Source organism: Camelus ferus, chromosome 5 (genome assembly GCF_009834535.1).
Source record: "Camelus ferus isolate YT-003-E chromosome 5, BCGSAC_Cfer_1.0, whole genome shotgun sequence".
NCBI classification, from domain to species: domain Eukaryota; kingdom Metazoa; phylum Chordata; class Mammalia; order Artiodactyla; family Camelidae; genus Camelus; species Camelus ferus.
In genome coordinates, this window is record NC_045700.1 from 6,670,697 (window position 1) to 6,691,816 (window position 21,120).

At 43.0% G+C, this 21,120-nt stretch overlaps 1 protein-coding gene across 2 annotated transcripts in view; it reads right to left on the reverse strand.

Moving 5' to 3' along the window:
- PLEKHB2 (pleckstrin homology domain containing B2) overlaps positions 1-21,120 on the reverse strand; it is a 41,889-nt gene that overhangs the window by 13,229 nt on the left and 7,540 nt on the right. For both annotated transcript variants that reach the window (XM_032479246.1, XM_032479244.1), the window contains exons 2-6: positions 16,271-16,315; positions 11,701-11,853; positions 10,611-10,713; positions 3,388-3,427; positions 2,012-2,101 (exon numbers count right to left, since the gene is read on the reverse strand). In XM_032479246.1, the coding sequence (XP_032335137.1) occupies positions 2,012-2,101; positions 3,388-3,427; positions 10,611-10,713; positions 11,701-11,853; positions 16,271-16,307 (423 nt within the window). In that variant the 5' untranslated portion in view covers positions 16,308-16,315. The remainder of the gene's footprint in view (positions 1-2,011; positions 2,102-3,387; positions 3,428-10,610; positions 10,714-11,700; positions 11,854-16,270; positions 16,316-21,120) is intronic.

A 21,120-nucleotide genomic window follows, 5' to 3' on the forward strand; every position in this document is an offset into this window, starting at 1 on the left:
AGAATTCTGGAAAGGAAGAATAAAGCAGGGGGAATTTGCCTACCCAATCTCCAGGCTCAGCTACTGTCTGTAATCAAGTCTGTGTGGCATTAGAGAAAGGCAAACACACAGATCAATGGACACAGAACCCAGAAATGGACACACACACATACAGCCATCTGATTTTTGACAGGGATGCAACATCAATTCCAGAAAAGATTAACAGTCTTTTCAACAAACAGTGATGGAACAACTGAACACACAAATAGGGGTGAAAAAAAAAAAACTCAACCTAATCCTCACACCTTATTAAAAGTTAACTCACAATGGAAAAGACTAGTGTGTAAATTCTAGGACTATAAAACTTAGAGATAACACAGGAGGAAATCTTAGGAAATTTGGTCCTGATGAAATGTTACAGCCAAAGCACAACCCGTAAAACGGAAGCTGATGATTGGACTGCATTGAAAATAAAAACTCTGCATAAGGCACGGTTAAGAGGATAAAAAGATACGCTACACATCACATATCACACATCTGACAAAGGATTCTTATCTCAGACATGTAGAACTCTCAAAAATTCAAGAATAAAAAATAATAAAACAATTGGAAAATGAGCAAAAGACGTGAAGAGACACTGCACTGAACAGGACACCCGGATGGCAAGTAAGCACGTGAAAGTCATCATCACGAGCTATTAGGGAACTGCAAACTGAGGTCACAGTGAAATACCACTCCACGCCTAACAGAACAGCTACAGTAAAGAAGGGTGGCAACGCCACATGCCGGCGAGGATCCAGAGAACCTGGATCACCCGTACGTTACTGGTGGGAAAGTGAAATGGTGGAGAAACTCGGGGAAATAGTTTGTCAGCTTCTTAAAAACTAACCATACACCTACCACACATTCGACTCAACAATTACATTTTTGGGCACTTCTCCAGAGAAATAAAACTTTATGTCTGCACACCAACCTGTACATGAGTGTCCACATTAGGCTGATTGGTAACAGCCAAAATCTGGAAACAACCAGAACGTCCCCCACCAGGTACGTGTCCCTCAATACATAATGTGGTTCACCCACACCATGGACTCGGCGATAAAAGCAACAGACTAGTGACACAACAGTTCTGATGACTCTCAAGGGCACTGTGCTGAGTGAAAACATCAAACTCGAAAGATCACATGCTGTATGATTCCATTTCTGTAATACCGTGGAAATGACAAAATTATACATCTAGAACATCTAGATGGAGAACAAATCGGAGGCTAACAGGAGTTAGGGAAGGGGAAGGAGGGTGTGACATAACCGGCTGTGGCAGGAAGAAGACTCTGCCAACAGTTTTATATCCTGACTGAGGTGGTGGTTACACAAATCCACACACAGGAGAAAATGACACAGACATCGTACCAATTTCAAATTCCTGGTTTTGAATTATCTACCACGTAACAACTGGGGAACTGGATGAAGAGAACATGAGATCGCTTCTAATTATCTTTGCAACTTCTTGGGACTCTGCAATTATTTTCAAAATTAAAAGCTAAAAAGAAAGGAGTGCCTCCCACAATGGAGACTTCTGTGTGCAGCACAGGACACGTGGCACTGCTAACTAGGGTATTTGGTATGTGATTTTTTTTTAAGGTTCTGTTTTTGTTTTTTCCAAATAAAAAAAGCATTTTTTCTGATGATAAAGAGTATTCAAGTCAATCATTAAGTATTAACTTTAAATCATCAAAATTGCATTACCATGATTCATTTTTAAATCTGTCTTTAAAAAAAAGGGAAACATGAAAATTATAAAGCAGTTACTTTATGGTAATAATAACCTGTAGTAATAAGAAAATAGTAAGAAATATTAATAAGAGCAGTAACAAGAAAATATTGTAATATTATATTACAATAATATTATATTATTATGTATTAAAGTACAATTCTTCTTTCTCTGACACTGGCTGGCTCAAGGTTTGTTTTTTTAAAGGACAGCCCCAGGAAGCCCCAGGCTCCCCGATAGCGGCGCGGGCGTGCTCCCTACCTCGGGGGTTGGTGCAGCGTAGGCTGTGTAAGGAGGCGGGGAGGAAGCCACGGCCGTCTCATCATACATGACTTCTGAGCCCACGTAAGCCTGGAGAGGAGAGAAAGCATGAAAGTGAGTTGCCACAGAGCAGCGACAGGCCCTTATGATGCTACGTCCTCTTATTTAGCAAATTAAAAAAAAAAAAGCCAAAGAATTTAATCTTTGAAGAATAAATGTATCAGCTGAGAAGCAGTGACTCGCAGGATCATCTCCGCCTGCCTCCCACCCTGCACTCTGGGGTCCTCTGAATTCAGGTGGTCCTCCTCCCCCGCCAGCAGGGGGCAGAGACAGAGTTCCCACTGCCCAAGAAGGCCACAGAGCCACCACCGTCACCCAGGCCTTTCAGAAGACACTACACCACTTTCAACAACCCTTCTGTTCGCCAATAAAAATCCTACAACCTGAAATGTAGCAGTCAGGGCTATGTTCTACACTCAGAGTCTGGTTTTTGCATTAAAAAAAAAAATCTTCCATTAAATTACTTCCCCAGTGGAAAACAAAGATATATGCACTCTAAGTAACAAAAAAAATCCACGTCTTCACATGGCCTTGGATCCTGCCCCTAAAACTGTATGCAACATCAATACTAATTTCATTCACGAAGAGGATTTTCATGAAAGACAAGGTAACTGGAGCCATAGAGGAAGCTAAGGGGGCAGAACAGCATTGAGCTAACAAAAGTAGGAAGAAATGGCACATGGATATTATTAAGTCTTTTTACTTCCTTTTCCCACTTGCATAAATTCTTTTACAAGCTCCATCTACCTTTTTCTTTTCTTCCTGGAGAGATAAAGGAAAAAACAAAATCCTATCTGAAGAATGAAAACGCTGAGCACAGAGGCAGCTGCCTTTGATTCCCCGCCAGACACAAAGATGGCCCCACTAGCCTCTACAAAACAGGGTTCGTTGCTCACTGTCTCAGTCCCCTCCTAAGGTCCAAAGAACGACCAGAGACAAGTACAAATCCCAAAAATGTCTGTTTCACAAGGCTGCGATGCTGCACTTGAAAGGCACCCTGTGGTTCTTTTTGAGCCCTCTCTCTAAACCACAGCAGAATTCCAAGTGTTGCAAACCTTTGTGACATACAAATGTCTCTAGGAAACAACACTGGAACCAGTGTGCCTTTGTTAGGAGGGCTCCTCCTGCTAAAATGTTTGGCAAAATCCAGCTTGCTCACTGTCAGCGAGAGGCAGCCTGTCTGTCTCCACTTGCTCATCCAGGGCCAGACAGCCAAAAAACCCCTCTTCCCCATTTCCCATCTTAACCTCCTATTCTCCTGTTTGTTACAGCAAGGCTGGTGAGAACACTGCTGGCGACTGCCATCAGCAACTTACCGTGTTTGTCCTGGAATCCTGGAGTGTAAATTTCCAGGCCCTGGAGAAAAGAAAAAGGAAGAGGTACTTTATTAGAGGCAATCCAACATCTCTCTCAATGGTTCTCAAACCTGCATTGGCATCACAATTTCTGAAAAGGCTTGTTTTAACAGATTTTTAGCCCTTGCCTTTAGGCCCACTCAATCAACTCATTTGAAACACACACTAGGAATATACAATATGCAAGGAAATAAATCTATAATACATACATAATATTTAAAGCATAATCTGTACCAGTTTTTGCTTTACTTTTTAATAAATGTAAAACGTACCATGCTTAACTACACTGAAACTTGCTTTAATCAGTTCATGTTATACACACAGATCTACTTGATTTTTAATGGCTACATAATGTTCCATGATGTAAGTCTTAGATGATCAGCATTTTTTTGCAATTAAAAATAATGCTAACTTCTTTGAGAAACTGACATATAAAGTACAGAAGTTTAAGGTGTACAACGTGATGACCTGATACACATACACAGTGAAATGATCACTACAATAAGGCTAACACCTCCAACCCTGCACACGACTACCTTTCTGTTTTTTCCGGTAATATTTAAGATCTACTCTCTTAACTTTCAAGTACAGGATACAGTATTACCAATTAGTCACTATGCTGTACAAGAGATGCCCAGAGAGTAGAGTGGGGTTTGCCGGGACTGGGAGAAATGGCGAGATACTACCTACTCTCGCCTTCTGTGAGTTCACTTTTTTAGAGTCTACATATAAGTGACAACACAGTGTTTTCCTTTTGGTCTGACTTCACTTAGCATAATGCCCTCAAGGTCCACTCGTGTAGCTGTAAAGGCAGGGTTTCCTTTCTTATGGGTGATTAATATACCACTGCCCATGATGCGTAAGTCTTGTGTCCCAGCACCAATTCACCCATCATCAGACACGAGCTGTTTCCACGTCTTGGCTACCATGACTAATGCAAGCAGCATGGGGGTGCAGCTGTCTCTTCAAGACAATGATTTAATTTCTTTCATATACCCAGATAAACACCCAGAAGTGGCATTTGTGAATCATACTGTACTTCTACTTTAAGTTTTTGAGGAACCTCCATAATGTATCCATAATGGCTGCACAAGTTAACATGCCCACCAACAGTGCACTTTTCTCCAAGTCTGCGCCCACACTTACCTTTTGTCTTTTTGATAACAGTCATTCTACGGTGTGAGGTGATTTCACTGTGGTTTGGGTTTGCACTTCCCTGATTATTAGCGATGTTGAGCATCTTTGGGAAAATGTCTATGCAAGTCCTTTCCCTATCTTTTAATTGGTCTGTTTTTATGCTATGGAGTTGTACAAGTTTCTTATATATTTTAGGAATTAACCCCTTATCACATAAATGGTTTGCAAATATTTCCTACTTTTATAAAAATCCTATGGTAAAAAATGCTATTTATAAAAAGCCTGTGGTATTTTCCTATTCCATAGGATGCCTTTCATTTTTCTGTTTGTTTTGCTGCACAGAAGCTTTTTAGCTTAACGTGGTCCCAATTTGTTTACTTTGGTTTTTGTTGATTGCACCTCTGGTGTCATATTCAAAAATCAATTCCAGGACCAACATCCAAGCCCTTCTCCCCCACATTTCCTTCTAGTTAATTTTAAAGTTTAGGGCCTTTCATTTACGTCTTTAACTCATTTCAAGTTAATTTTTGTGAGTGGTCAAGATAGGGTCCAAGTTCATTCTTTTGCGTGTGAATGTACGGCTTTCCCAACATCATTTATTGAGGAGACCATCCTTTCCCCAGTGAGTATCCTCGGCTCCCCTGGCAGGTATTAGTTGGCCATATACGCATGGGTGTATTTCTGGGCTGTTGATTCTGTTCCATTGTTCCCCATGTCTGTTTTTATGCCAATAACATACTGATTTGACTTAGCTTTGTAATAGAAACTGAAATTGGAAATTGTGATGCCTTCAGATTTGTTGGTCTATCTCAGGATTGCTTTGGCTATTCAGGGTAATTTGTGGTTCCACATGAATTTTAGGATTGTTTTTTCTGTTTCTGTAAAAACTGCCATTGAAAGTTTGATAGGAATTGCACTGCATCCACAGATGGCACTGGATAGTACGGAAATTCTAGTATTAGTTTTTCCAATCCATGAATGTGTAGTATCTTTGCATTTATTTGTATCTTCTTCACTTTCATCAATGACTTAAGAGCTTTCAGTATACAGGCCTTTCATCTCCTTGGTTAAACTGAAGTATTTTATCATTATTGGTGCTACTGTAACAGTTTATTGTTAGTGTACAGAAATGAAACTTTTTTTGTTGATTTTATATCCCACAACTTTATTGAACTAGTTTATTAGGTAGAACAGTTTTTTGGGAGTCTTTAGTGTTTCCTATGTATAAGATCAGGTCATCTATAAACAGTAATTTTATTTCTTCCTTTCTGATTTGAATACCTTTTCTTTTTCTTGCCTAACTGCTTTGGCTAAGATTTCCAGTACTATGTTAAATAAAAGTGAGAGAGTGGACATTCTTGTTTTGTTCCAGATGTTAGCGGGAAAGCGCTCAACCTTTCATTATTGAATATGGCGTTAGCTGTGAATCCATCATATATGAAAACAATGCTATTAACATCCTTATTACCTTTGCACCCTCATGTAATCATTTCATGGGGAAAATTCCAAAGATGTGAAAACTGCTAGATGAAAAGATATAAATGTAACTGATTTCAGTGCCAAATGGCCCCGGAGAAAGGTGTAACAAATTCTACTACCAGCTTTCCCCTGCATGGTCACAAACACTAGACGCCTAAATCTTTAATCTCTCCAAGTTTTCTGCTCTCCTTCCTCCTCCACTTCTCCTTCTTTACTTACTCCCCACCCTTCTTATCTTTATCCATTTCTTTTCTGTTGTATTATCCTCTTATTGTCTTCTGAGTTGAAAGCTTTGCTAAGTTATTTGAAATGTTCTGGTTTTCTAATGAATGCAGTGAAGCTGCAAGCTTCCCCAACAGATTCACAAGCAGTACACTGCTGCCGTTCATTCTGCTAAAGGGCATCATACTGGATTGTTCATATCCCGTATCTGGATCTTTTTTGGTACTGTATCACATGGGCGAGTCCAGTATGGTCTTTGGTCCACAAATTCAGTTCTATTATTTCAGAATATTTTTCATGCACTGAATTTCTAACTACTGTTTTGGGTTCTAAACTTCTTAGGTATCAATAATCTTTCTGATAAATTCTCTTAATCTTTGTAACATAGCTCTGATCTTTTCTAACTCTTTAATATTGTTCTCCTACTTTCACTGAGTACCTCACGTCTTTCCTCCACACCAGTGATATATTTTTTAGTTGGGCTTGTACCCCCATCAATGCAGGTACACCTCATGACAGGCCTTCTAGGCTAAAGAGATGCAAAAGGGCACAGAAGAAACAAATCCCTGCTCTCATGCAGACTATATTCTAATGAAAGGAGATAAAGAACAAGGCAGATAAACAGCTGGACGGCCGGTGAGTATGTATGTATGTGTATGGTGTGAAAGGGGTGATACTTTTTAAAAAAGGCAGAAGGGGGGAGGGTGTAGCTCAGTGGTGGAGTGTGTGCCTAGCATGCACAGGGTTCTGGGTTCAATCCTCAGTGCCTCCATTAAATAAACAAACAAACAAGAAACCTTAAAAAAAATAAAAAGTTGTCAGGAAAGCACGCTTGAAAAAGCCACCTATGTTTCCTGGATTTTACTTTCCCAGACTAGGAGCTTTTTCTGAGGCTTGCACTTTCTTTCTCTTATTTTTCCTTTATAGTATATATATATATATACATGTGCAAAGCTGCCAAGCCGTTTCTTTATATCCTGCTCATGTTTAACATGGGAAGTGTTACTAAAACTCCCATTTGCTCAGATAGGTGTTGTTTCTTCTGCACACCCTTCCAAACCTAATCTGGCGTCAACTGGCTGCCCGGCCCTCCTCCACCCCAGCAAGTTTGATGACTAAGTGTTACCTGCCATCACACTTCTGTAATCTGCAGGCATACGGGTAGGAAAGAAGGACACTGGCTGGTGGGGCTGAGCAAGCGCTTTCTGAAACATCCGGGTTCTCCACTCTCCTAAGCACAACCCCTCTGAGCGTCTTGTGCTAGGGCTCCCTTCACCAGCTAGACAATGATCCTTCTCTGCCTTCCAGTGCTCTGGAACGACAAGCCCTGGGGGAACCTTCCACTCTACGCTGAGGTCCCAAGAGTATCATATTCTCAAGGGTTTTTCCTTAGCTTTTCCGAAAGTGTCTCTTACTCCCTTAATCAGCATCTCTACAGGTTGCAGGGTACTACCAAAAATTTGCAAGATTTCATTAACTCATCTTCTTACTGCTTCTGGGAGCTGGGGTAGGGTTAAAAACAGTGATACTCCTCGAAAGAATCAGTCTGTGTCTTTCCCTGGCTGTCACTTTCAGTGCTCTGTGCTTGGACTTAAACTGCTTTATTTGGCTCTTGCTGCTGAGATGTTCCCCCCTTCATTTCACTAGATAGCTGAGAAAGATGTTACAGATTCATTTCACCATTTCTACTCAGAGGTCTCTGTGATGGGTTAAATTGTATTCCCTGCAAAAGGATAAGCTAAGTTCATAATCCCCAGTACCCGTGAACGATTTAGAGACAGGGTCTTTGCAGATGGAATCAACTTAATGTAAGGTTACGCTGAATGAAGGTGTCCTTATATGAAGAAAAAACTTGGACACGGACACGAAGGAGAGTATCACGCTACCACAGAGGCAGCGATTGGAGTGACGCAGACACAAGTCAAAGAAACCCAGCGACAACCGGCCACAGCCAAAACTGGGAAGAGAGGGGTGGGTGCAGCTCAGTGATCAGAGTGTGTGCCTGGCATGCACGAGGTCCTGGGTTCAATCCAAAGTACCTCCACTAACACAAAAACAACAGCTAGGAAGAGGCCAGGAAAGATCCCACCCAGAGCCTCGGAGGAAATATGGCTCTGCTGACACCTGATTTCAGACGTCCAGCTTCCAAAGCCGAAAGGATAAACGTGCTGTTTGAAGCCACCCAGTTCGTGCTACTGTCACAGCAGCCACAGGAAACGCACAGCCTCCTGTGCTTTACTCTTCCATTTTTCTGTGTCATTTTATTTCAAGTGTGTTCTTGTTAACAGAATAAATAGCTGATCTTTGTATTTTCTGCCCAGTCTCAGCTCTTATTCTTTTTAAGGGGAATTTAACCAACTCACATTTATTGAGATCACAGATATCATTGGTCTAATTACTGCCTCTTCACTTCCTGTCATGTTTTAAGTTTTCCTTTTTCCTTTAATGAGGAACGCTTTCCTTTTTACTCTTCTAGTATTATCCTCCACTGCTCTCCTCCCTAACTGTACCCTTGAACTTAGACCCTTACATAAACCACTGTTTTCCCATCAGATTAAGAAAACATCAGCTCCTGTGACCCACATACTCTTCCAGCCCAAGTAAGGCAAGTCCTTCAGCACACATTCACCCCTTCTCCCGCCTCTATGACAAAACATGCCACGTTTTGTCAAAATACTCTAAAATTTCAGCTCTAGACATGCTTTCCACTGCTACTTAAAGGAACAGTCCATACATGTGACATCTCAGCAAACAGTAAGCAGAGCCGTTAAGAACAGAGGGCTGTGCAGACAGAAGGTTCAAATCCTGAGTCTAGTTTACTTGCTCTAAATCCGTGGGAAGTACAGCAGGCAGAACGATGCCTCCTCCCCACAAAGGTCCACATTCTAAACCCCAGAAGCCGTGAAAATGTTACCTCACAGGACAGAGGGACTCGGAGCTCCACGTAATTCAGGACCTCGAAATGGGGAGATTATCCTGGATTATCGCAGGAAAGATTATTAACTCTTTCTAAGTCCTTAGAAGCAGATGACCTTCCCTGGCTGCAGAGAACCAGGCAGATGACAGTGAGAAGGGCTCAGCCCAGAGGCCAAGGAATACAGGAGGCCTCTAGAAGCCAGGAAAGCCCAGGAAACAGATTCTGCCCGCAGGCCTCCCGGAGGGATCGCGGCCCTGCCAACACTCTGAGACCTAATGTTGAACTCTGACCTCCAGAGATGTGACGACAGATCTGTACTGTTTGAAGCCACTAAGCCTGTGGTGTATTACAAGAGCATTAAAAAACTGCTAACAGGAAGTTACTTAACTTCACTATGCCTGTAGATATGGTGAGGATTAAACAACATATATAAAGCAGTTGGCATAGTGCCCAGTGAGAAGTATGTGTTCGACGTACACAAGCTTGAATTATTAAACAGCAATAGTGAAGCTCCAGTTTATAAAGAGCAGCAAACTGGCTTGACAGGTGCTCATTTCTCCATCATTCTTTAGGAAAGCTACATCTTTTCCAGAAAGTGCCATTTAAGATTCACTAATGTAAGTGAGAAGAGTGTAAAAAAGAAACCACACGTGGGATTTGAAATAAGCCCTGGAGTCTAGCACAGAATAAATGCCTACACTGAGGGTGAACATACATTGTAAACGCAGGGGCAGGCACTCTCACAAACTGCTCAGCTGGATTTTATAAAAATGTCACATATATATGGACATTTTTAATATATGGGAATATTACAATAATCCCTGCTAGTGATTCTGACAATGTCCAGAGTTAACCCATCGCAGTGGGACAATGTGGACAGAAAACAACTTCTTCTCCCAGATTTCCTTTGGTCAGTGTTTTCAAGATTCTGATGCGACATCAGTGCTAATGTTCTTAGGCGGAGAATAAATCAAGTGAGGTTTTCCTTCCTGTGCCTCCAAACCCCTTCTTCAGAGATGGCAGACGGGAGCAAGAACCATCACAAGAAGGGAAAGGCTGCCTAATACAGACACCAGTACTTTTAAAAGACATTTACATAAAAAGAACAAGCTTTCAGAGCCTATTCAACTATGCCCGTTACCCACTGGGCATCTAGCAATGAAAAAAGAAGAGTGCAAAGTGCCTGTGTGCCACTCCTCTCCGCCAGGCTCACTGCAGCGGAACCCCGCCTGGGCAGCCCTGCAGAGGCAGACACTAGGATCCAGGTTACCACATGAAACAAGACTCTGTTCCATCTCCCTCACACATCTTCTGAGTCACTTATTTTGCTGCCTCTAGGGAAACTCCACTCCCATTACTTTGCCTTCCTGATAAATGGAAATCAAAACAAAATACTTTTATAATTAAGCACATTGAAAAAAGAACTTACAAACAATCATCTGTGCTTTCTGCACAAAGACTGATGGTCTTCCCATCTCGGCAAACAATCTGCAGCATACAGTCCTTCGTCTTCCCATCTGGAGGCTGAATATCTATGAGAAACATAGAATAAAGAAATATTTATACAGCTTTTTTTGTGTGTAAGGATTTCTTCTTAACAGATCAGATAAGCAAAGGACCAGTACTTCAGAACGCTACAATTATAAAACATCTTTGTTCTGCTCTACAGAACCAAACATGTGAATCATGACTCCATTCCAATTAAACTTCCTGCAGGAAAAACACGTGGGCCTCTCTAGAGGGCAATCCACACATGGTGGTGTGCAAACAGCCCAGACGCGAGAGGAGGAAGCACGACGAAGACGGTCACAGAGCGTCAGCTAACAGACCACTTACTCACAGGGAGCGTCAGGCCAGATCGGGGCTTTAAAAGTGAAAATCAGATGTTCCAAGTCTCTCTGTGTGCCAAGACGTAACGCCTATGATATTTTAGCCCAGTTTAGGTAAGGATTTCAATAGCTGGCCACAGGGAGTTGGGTTTCAAGAACCAATATATAGGGGCAGGATGTTGTATCACCAGTGGTTACCACAGCTAACTCTATTCCAAATAGCAACAGAGCTAGTAAAACAAACAGGGAAATCTAAATATGCCATTAATTAGAAACAAAGAAGCCTGTGCTTGTTGAAAAACTATTCCTCTAAAATTAATATAAGGGACAACTCCAAGACATCACGGCTTGTCATCAGTAAGAAGCCAGTTTCTCAGTCACAGAACTCATACCGCCTAGAGAAGCCCCATCCTTCCTGGGGTCCCAGCACTTTGGGTCCTGAGCTCCCCACCACCTTCTTCTGCGTGAGAGGGAAAGAAGTGTGGACTGGTGGGTCTAATTCAGATAAGAAAATTAACTTGCCCCACCCGTATGGGTCATAATCTAAGTGTCTGGTTTCCTCTGGTCACCTCTTCCCAGGTGAACCCCTTCTTTGGTCTGTAAATGAAAGCAGAATGGGAGAGAGAAAGCAGCGCCCACGGACACTGGGGAGGGGCAGGCGACCGGCGCTGGCCGAGAAGACCCACTCACCCCGGCACTCATGCCCCGTGCGGATGTTGATGCAGTCCACCGGCATGTGGACCTTGTCCTCCACGCTCTGCCGGCTCTGGTCATCGTAATAGATCAGGTGACCATCTGACCACAGGTCAAACCAATTCTTCTTCCAGCGCTTCAAAATAGTACCTGGGAAAAAAAGGAGCAAATGTCGGCTTTGAGCAGAAAAGAGACTTTGTCCTCTAATTCACAGGTAACAGAAACAAAGGAAACTTTCCTCCCACCCCAAGAGTGCATAGAAGCGAGCAAAGCAGCCCACCGGAATGAGGTGAAGGCAGACCCCACCCAGCTGCACGAACACCACGCTAGACCAGGGCTGCTGGACACTGCGAACACTGCCAATGTGAAAGGCCCAAAACATTACTCAAAAAATTCAATAAACCCTTGATTTTGAGCTAAGGAAATATGTCTAATATTAACTCTCCATGTGGTACATCTAAACTTTCCCAGCAGTACCTAAGTTTGCCAGAGTGTAAGTTTCCGATCAGAAAACATCGGAGTGTAACGTCTCTACATACAAATAACAATACCTTCCTCTTCTGGAAAAATGTCTTTCTCTTTTTCTTGAAGAGCATTCACATATACTCTTCTCCAACCCGCACCTTCCCTTGAAGCCTGCAGTGCAGGAGGGTCTCCCTGCCAAAGGCTGATGCAGCGGCAGCCTCAGACACTGGACACATCCACACCAGGACACTGACCCTGGCCCAGGCTGACTCCCACTCTGCATGCCTCCATCCTATTACCCCACTGTCTCTACCAGCTGGAGAGAACTCACCCTTTCACTGTATGTATGTATGTATGTATGTGTGTGCGTGTGTGTGTGTTTACATATGTATCTATTTCTACTGAAGTGCAGTCGGTTTACAATGTTGTGTCAATTTCTGGCATACAGCACAATGCTTCAGTCATATAGGAACATACATATATTCGTTTTCATATTTTTTCACCGTAAGTTACTGTAAGATATTGAATATAGTTCCCTGTGCTATACAGTAGAAACTTGTTGTTTATCTATTTTATATATAGCAGTTAGTATCTGTAAACATCAAACCCCCAATTTATCCCTTCCCACTCCTGTCCCTGCTTGATAACCATAAGTTTATTTTCTACATCTGTGAGTCTGTTTCTGTTTTGTAAATAAGTTTGTTTGTCTTTTTTTTTGGATTCCACATATAACTGATATCATATGGCATTTTTCTTTCTCTTTCTGGCTTACTTCACTTAGAATGACAATCTCCAGGTCCATCCCTGTTGCTGCAAACGGCATTTTATTCTTTTTTATGGCTGAATAGTATTCCACTGTAGAAATATACCACAACTTCTTTATCCAGTCATGTCAATGGACATTTAAGTTGTTTCCATGTCTTGGCTATTGTAAATAGTGCTGCTATGAACACTGGGGTGCATGTATCTTTTTGAATTAAGGTTCCCTCTGGATATATACCCAGAAGTGGGATTGCTGGATCACAGGGTAAGTCTATTTTCAATCTTTTTAGGAATCTCCATACTGTTTTCCATAATGACTGCACCAGACTACATTCTCACCAGCAGTGTAGGAGGGTTCCCTTTTCTCCACACCCTCTCCAGCACTTATTGCTCATGGACTTTTGAATGATGGCCATTCTGACTGGTGTGAGGTGATACCTCATTGTAGTTTTGATTTGCATTTCTTTTGATAATTAGTGTTATTGAGCATATTTTTATGTGCTTATTGGTCACTTGTATGTCTTCACTGGAGAATTGCTTATTTAGGTCTTCTGCACATTTTTGGATCAGGTCTTTTTATTATTATTAAGTTGTATGAACTGTTTATATATTCTGGAAATTAAGCCCTTGTCAGTTACATCTTTTGCAAATATCTTCTCCCATTCCATAGGTTGTCTTTTTGTTTTTGTTATGGTTTCCTTTGCTGTGCAAAAGCCTGTAATTAGGTCCCATTTGTTTATTTTTGCTTTTATTTCCATTGCTTGGATAGACTGCCCTAGGAGAACGTTGCTGAGGTGTATGTCAGATAACGTTTTGCTTATATTTTCTTCTAAGAGATTTATAGTGTCTTGTCCTATGTTTAAGTCTTTAAGCCATTTTGAGTTTATTTCTGTGTACAGTGTGAGGGAGTATTCTAACTTCATTTATTTACATGCAGCTGTCCAGTTATCCCTACACCATTTGCTGAAGAGACTGCCTTTACTCCATTGTATGTTCTTGCCTCCTTTGTCAAAGATTAATTGACCAAAAGTCTGTGGGTTTATTTCTGGGTTCTCTATCCTCCACTGAGCCATATGTCTGTTTCTGTACCAACACCACTCTGTTTCGATGACTGTAGCTCTGTAGTATTGTCTCAAGTCTGGGAGGGTTATTCCTCCAGCTTCATTCTTTTTATTTAGTACACTACTTTGGCAATTCTGGGTCTTTTGTGAGTCCATATAAATTTTAGTATTCTGTTCAAGTTCTGTGAAAAATCTTTCATTTATAATCTTGGACTAGCCATTTAACTTTACAATTTCCTCGTAGCCAAAACGGAAAACTAAAAGGCTTGTTTCAGCTCCAAGTCATCCCTGCACCCTTGTCACCTCCACTTACTACCTACTGCACCTTTTGTTCCTGCAGATCCCACCCTTTTCCTGACCAATGGGCACAAGTTCCATTGCATGTGCCCCTCTTAATGCTCCCATGTCCGCCACAGGTTATCAACCAAATACGTGACACAGCCTCCGAATCTCTTTTACCACTATCAACTACCTTCTCCTTGCTGAGAGCAGCAACCACAGCACTTGCCCAAACGCATGAACGCACTCATAAACGGACTCAAAGCCATGACTGCAGAATCGTAAATGAGGCTGTCCTCCAGAGCCCAGATACTGGGTCCTAAGGGTCTACATGCCGACGGCAGGAAAAGGGATCTAGTAGACAGCGGTGCATACATGTAACCACCTGTGTATCTCTGCTGCTCTGTAACTCAGCGAATATAATACATCTCACCTCATTTTATTTTCTTATGAGTGATACTTCTGCTTTAACAGAGAAGGAAAAATGACCCACACATCAGGAGATAGAGAAATGGAGTAAGTCTTCTGAAAACACACTTTCGAGATAGCCATGACTAAGACATCCGAAAAGTCTGTACAAGTTATTTACAGAATATCTACTTTGTATACACCATCATGCTATGCACTGATGGGAAACAAAAAATTGTCAAAAGCGTCACTTACTTATGCTGGCAGAGCACTTACCCTGAGCTATGATGGAGGAAGGAAAGCCTGCCTTCAAACAGGGTGCAGGAAAGGAAGGCACAGCCTCCAGGTCTGAGCCGGTCTCTCCATGTTTCCCGACCACTTTAGGATCACAAACACCTAGGCTAGATTCCAGTATGTTCCAACATGCCAGGATTTTCTTTTTAAAGCCAACAATGCAATAGTTCTATCTAGTCTTAGAAAACAGAACTGTCACGGACCTTGAATGGACACCTGTTCAGCTCCAGTAGAACCAATAACAGGACAGACAGGCTGAAAGCTTGTCTCTTGGTAGAAAGGGTGTTAATGTTGAAACGAGACAGTCTCGAGTCTGAATGCAGGTCTGCCACCCGTAGTTAGCACTTGAACAAGTGACCTAATGTCAGTGAACCTCAATTTCTTCAACTGGAAACTGGGGTAATGCCACCTACCTCACAGAGCTGTTGTGATAATTACATAGCGTATGTAAAATCTGTATAACAAGCAATACAGACAAGTTTCATAAATAGTTTTTACAAATCATCTAAGGTATTCACTGCTAGCCTCAATTTTAGCTACATACTAAAGATTATCTCTTAAATACAAATTCTTATTTGAACAATAAACAGTATATACTATTACACAAGTTTTTGCTGGAGTCATAGATGACATACTGGTCAATTTTCCCTTAACTCTGCTCTTTCTAGAAAGACAGTAGAATAATTAGCTCACCCTTTCTTCAATAAACAGAGCTGCCTCTCCCTGCTCTAAACGACACTCTGCCTTCTACCTTGGGTGGCAGCCTCAGATAAGCAGGGGGATGAGTACAGGAAGGCCCACAGAGATGAGTCTAAGAAAACGACCTCAATCCCATAAATGAAGAACTGAGCCTCTTCTCCAGAGTCCTTTTGGAGATACAAAAGGTTTGGTTTTAGGCAAATGCGTTCCCTCAGGTCAAAGGGATTTCAGAGTCTCTGTCACGGTTCAATCCCCGGATGAGACAGGGATTTCCCACGCGGCGAGCAGCACCGCCACACTAATGCAACAGCTCAGCGTGGCCGGATTCAAGAGCCTCAGGTCAGCCGCTGACAAGGAAAGGGGAACCAGCAGGGCCCAGCACTGTCCCCAGATCCTGTCACGGCAGCAAACAAGAAGGAGCTCCGTGTGTGCAGAAAAAAGTTAAACAGAGCCCTACAAATCTGCAAGAGGAAACCCAGGGCAACAACATTCATAAGACTTTGTTACTTGTGTTAAAAATCACCTGTTTTGGCAACAGAAATAAAGATGTGCCCTAAGGCAACACTAAACCCAGACCAAGGCTCCAGCCCTGTACTTACTCTGTCGCAGCAACCATCCGCTCTTCACAAACGCCATCTTCCCACCTACAGAAGAAGACACAGGCAGGGTCAAAATCATACCCAGAAAAGAGAATGGCTCAGTTTGAGCTATAACACAACCCCTCCGACACCAAATGTTTGGGGTTTTCCACACCAACAACCAATTTTCCAACCCTCAAAACACCAACTGGGTGTCTGCTGATTCAATGAGATTCGGACACTTACTACCTGGGGTTAGTTAGCATCAGACCCCACAGGGGAAGGGCTCAGTTCCACAGGAGGGCTCCCAGCTTAGACACAGGCCCGGGGCCACCTGTACTTCTGACCTATAAACCAGGAATTCCCACAATCCCCTCCTGAGATTCAATAATTTGCTAGAATGGTTCACAGTCTCAGGAAAGCACTTCACTATTATCTGTTTATTGTGAAGGATACAATTCAGGACCAGTCATGTGGGAGAGGCAGAGGGCAAGGTGAGGGGAAGAGCACAGGGCTTCCATGCCCCCTCCAGGGGAGCCACTCTCCCAGCATCTCCATGTGATCATTAACCCATAAGCTCCTGGACCCGTCACCAAGGGGTTTCTAAGGAGGTTCCCTTTAAGGAGGCAGGCATGACTGCTTACATCACAGGACAATGGTGAGTAAGGGCCATCTCCAGCCTCTCTGCGGACCCTGAGGTCCAGGGATGGGGCTGAAAGTTCTAACCTTCCCATACAAGGCTGGTTCCTCTGGCCACCAGCCTCACCCTGAAGTTACTGAGGGGCCCACCAAGAGTCATCTTATTACCAGAAACTCAGGTATGGCTGAAAGGGGTTTATTATGAATAACAAGATACTCCCAGTACTTCTCTCTCTCAGGAAATTCCAAGAGTCCTAGAAGATCATACATTTTTTTTAATTGAAATATAGTCAGTTTACAATCTTGTGTCAATTTCTGGTGTACAGCCCAATGCTTCAGTCATACATGAATATACATATATTCATTTTCATGTTCTTTCACTATAAGCTACCACGAGATATCAAATATAGTTCCCTGTGCTATACAGTATAAACTTCTTTCTCTATTTTATATACAGTAGTTAGTATCTGCAAATCTCGAACCCTCAATTTATCCTTTCCCACCCCTCTCCCCTCCCCCGTAACCATAAGTTCGTTTTCTAAAAAGATCATACATTTCTAATTATATCACAAAATCACAGCTCTGCTCTCACATTCTAACCTTAACCCTTTCAGCATCAGCTGATCAAGGGACCAAAGCCGTTCCAGATCACTGGCCACCTGGGATTTACCTAGGATCTCCTCACTGCGGGCAACACAACACCCCCTCACACACATGCTCTGGGCTTTAGCCTCAGGACCCTGCCCACCTTGGAAGTCTAAGTCCACTAACTTTCGTCTGACAGACATAGAGCAGCCCCAGGAACACAAAGGCTTAGCTCTGTCAAGGACGCATGGCCTCTCCTAACGAGCCCGGTATCCTGGGGCTGGGGTCCGGCTGCCTCAGGCTCACCCCTGCTGTTCCCTTGTGACTTTACAGTCAGGGGTGCACTGGTGTCAGCAGGTGGAGTGTGGCCAGCTCACAGGAGAACGCCAGAAGTCACAGAGGAAAAGTCTGATAAATTTAACTCCATAAAAATAAAACTGAGTGACCAAAAAAAAAGTCAAAAAGACCAATAAAAGGTTAAGCAAAAAACATTTACAGCCATACGTATGGCAGCAGTGAGCTAATTCTCTTCTCTTACAAAGCTCACTTACACCAGAAACAGCAATCATTTGGCAGTTCACAGAAAAAGAAACACAAATGGGCAAAAAATGCATAAGATACTCAATTTCTCTCTCAATTCAACTAACAAAATTCAAATCACAAGTTAACAATAACACTGTTATCAGAGGGGTACAAATGAAAAACACTGTGACACCCAGAAAGGAGGAGTGGTGACCGGAAGGAAAACCTGCAGCCTTCTGGGAGGGGAACGTGCTCTGTCTGTCCACGGCTTAAACATCACGGACTCTGCTCCAGCAGCCTCGCCACTACTAGAAACATGGCTCTGGGACATCCATGCGGAGCCTCCCCAGCAGGTGCACGGTCACTGCAACACTGCTCCCTGCACAAGACTACCTGCCACCAAAGGGCCGCCCAGGAGAGGACGGCTTAACAGGCACCTCCATACCTCAGAGCTCGTGCAGATGTGGACAAGAAGGACGCAGACTGTGTGCGCGGATGAGCACAGAGGGGATACCCACACAACTGTTTTCTGGAGGGAATCTTAACACTGCTAGCAACGTGCACCTCTGGGGAGGGAAGGAGGCGATGCTGTGTACGCATCAGGCAGGAGGGTGGCCAGTCAGTTCTGTGCACCTTTCTGTGGGACTGAAGTTTTGTAAAACAACTTGTGCTTTTATTTTTCTGAAGTCAACAGATATTATTTGGAGGCTGAGATTATGGGCCGCTTCTGTTTTCTACTACAGCGTCCTCAGGTGTTCTCCTTAAGGCACAAAGGTTTGGAAAGCCGGGAAAACGGAGCCCAAGCCCCAGTGGGCACTTCAAAAGAACAAATGAGCTCCCTCTCCTTCAGTCTTCCCCACGTCGAAGCGTGGTACAAGTCTCACAAGCTTTGGTCATCCTATATTCCAGCATCTCCAAATCTTGTCATCTGAGGCTTCTTAATCTCCCTGCAGGTTTTGCCGATTCATGCTCATTGTCCCCACCAAGAAAGGACAGACCTTTCTCATCTTTCCCCGACCTTCTCCCACATATGCAGGTACTCAAACTTTCAGTCCCAGACGAATGAGAGGCAGTCTCTTCACCTTCTCCCAGCGGACGTGTGCAGCTCACCACTGCTGGGAGACACCTGCCGATGAGGGGATCACCCCGAGGGCAGCTGACTTTAGAGACAGCAGAGCTAACTGCTGAGCCAAACCCACCTACCCGGGGAAACACACCCTGATCCAAGGCTTTCTGTGAACAGAAAAACAGCGTAGTGATACGCTGCTTCATTATTTAAACTGGGTTGAACTGGTTTCCTTCAACTGGCAGCCTAAACATCCTAAAACAATCATTTGTTTCCAAAAGGATTTGAAGCAGAGAAATAATACCATCATATTTTCATTCAACGAATATGGTTTGAACATCTACTGTGGGCCGAGCAGGCAGGCGGCACTAAGGACACAGCAGTGACCAAGCCCAAATCCCTGCTGTAATGCAGCTTACGCTCTGGTGGAAGGAACAGGTTAAACTTAGAAATCAGAAAGAAGAGGGGTGGGATGCGACAGCCAGCATCACGTCCCCACAGTGATATTACTGCCCCAGAACACAAAGCTGGAAGGGTACGTAGCATATATTCCTTCACTCTCTGAATCCTGGATATTTGTATTAAAACCTCCTTACAAACTCTCACTCTGTAAAACCATCATTACAAACTCTAAGTTCGTACTTCAGGTAAAAAAGAAAGCAGTTGGCAAAGGTCAAAAATCGCTGGCGGGCGGCGGGAGCCGTGCAGTCACAAGCCGCCAGTGAGACCTGACTGAGATGTCGCCGTGCAGCTGCGCGGCTGCCTCCCGAGCCGGCGGCTGTGCAGCTGCGCCCGCCGCGTACGACTGCGGGGCGGCAGGAAGGGGTCCCCGGAACCTTGGTGGCACACGTTTTTAAATCTCTAATGATTCTTGGTGTTAATTTGGCTATATCTGCTGACATTGTTAACAATCAGAATGTCACCTCAGCATAACACCGAAACACTGAACAGCTTCATCTGTTCACGGGTCTTCTAGAACCTGACTCCAACAATTTCACCTGCCTAGGACCAACACCACTAGCACCACGAAGATAACAAGACAGTTCCTTAATGACCTAGAGATTTCCTGTCATCATCTGATCGTGTGGGTCACCAGCTGAATTACCAGACACTGTGCCCACATTTCCTTTGGTGTTTCCTTGGGGTGAGGCTGGGTTTCTTTTCTTTTTCACGTAGGTGGGGCTCAAGGGATGTCAACAAGAGAAAACAGAAAAGCTGACTTAGAAATCAATTCCAGGCCACTTAAGCCAAGATTTGAAAAGGAAAAAAAACAAACTTCTACATCGAGAGGACATTATAAACCTATCTCTGGTGTGTCTATATAAAATAGTTCAAAGCTATTAGAGAAAGGGAAAATTAGATTATTACAAGGCAGAAAGAAACTGAAACCGTGCAATTACACAAGAAACTCATGACTTTCTGAAAAAGCGTAACTGTTCCGAGTACTCAGGTGGCTTCTTATCTGGTGTCAATCCTGTCGACCTGTTAGTCCTTACATGGAACAATCTCTCCTGCCCAGATTTTATCTCTAATACCGGTCTCCTCTAAAAGGAGCCAGTACTCCTTGAAAATGAGCTTGTCACAACTCAGGGACATGATACCTCAAGATGCACCTAAGATGTCTTATTGTCAAAAAACAAAGAAGCTTTCAGGAATGCCTTTAGAAAGGATAAAAAAGCCAACCAGCTGAAGACAGCGCATATAATGGCCAAACTGTGACAACATGAGTGCCAAAGTGAAAATTATAGCTCGTTAGAACCTACTGCGGCTAAAAGGCATCTTAAGTATAAAATGATTAAAAACAGACACATGACTATAGACTGTGCTGGAGAAAATACATATCTTCCAATGTGACTTCAATTTCATAAAAACTGGAGGCAGGGAGATGGTTAAAAAAAGTTTAGACACTTTGATTTGTGTGATTCCTTCCCTCACTAGATAATTCAAATGGTTACTGTATTAACAGTAAGAGATGTTTGTCGTGTTTACTGTCGAAGGTGTTAGGATTTGTTTTTTAAGACAAGAAGTCTGGACTTCTCAATGTAGGATTCAACTCCAC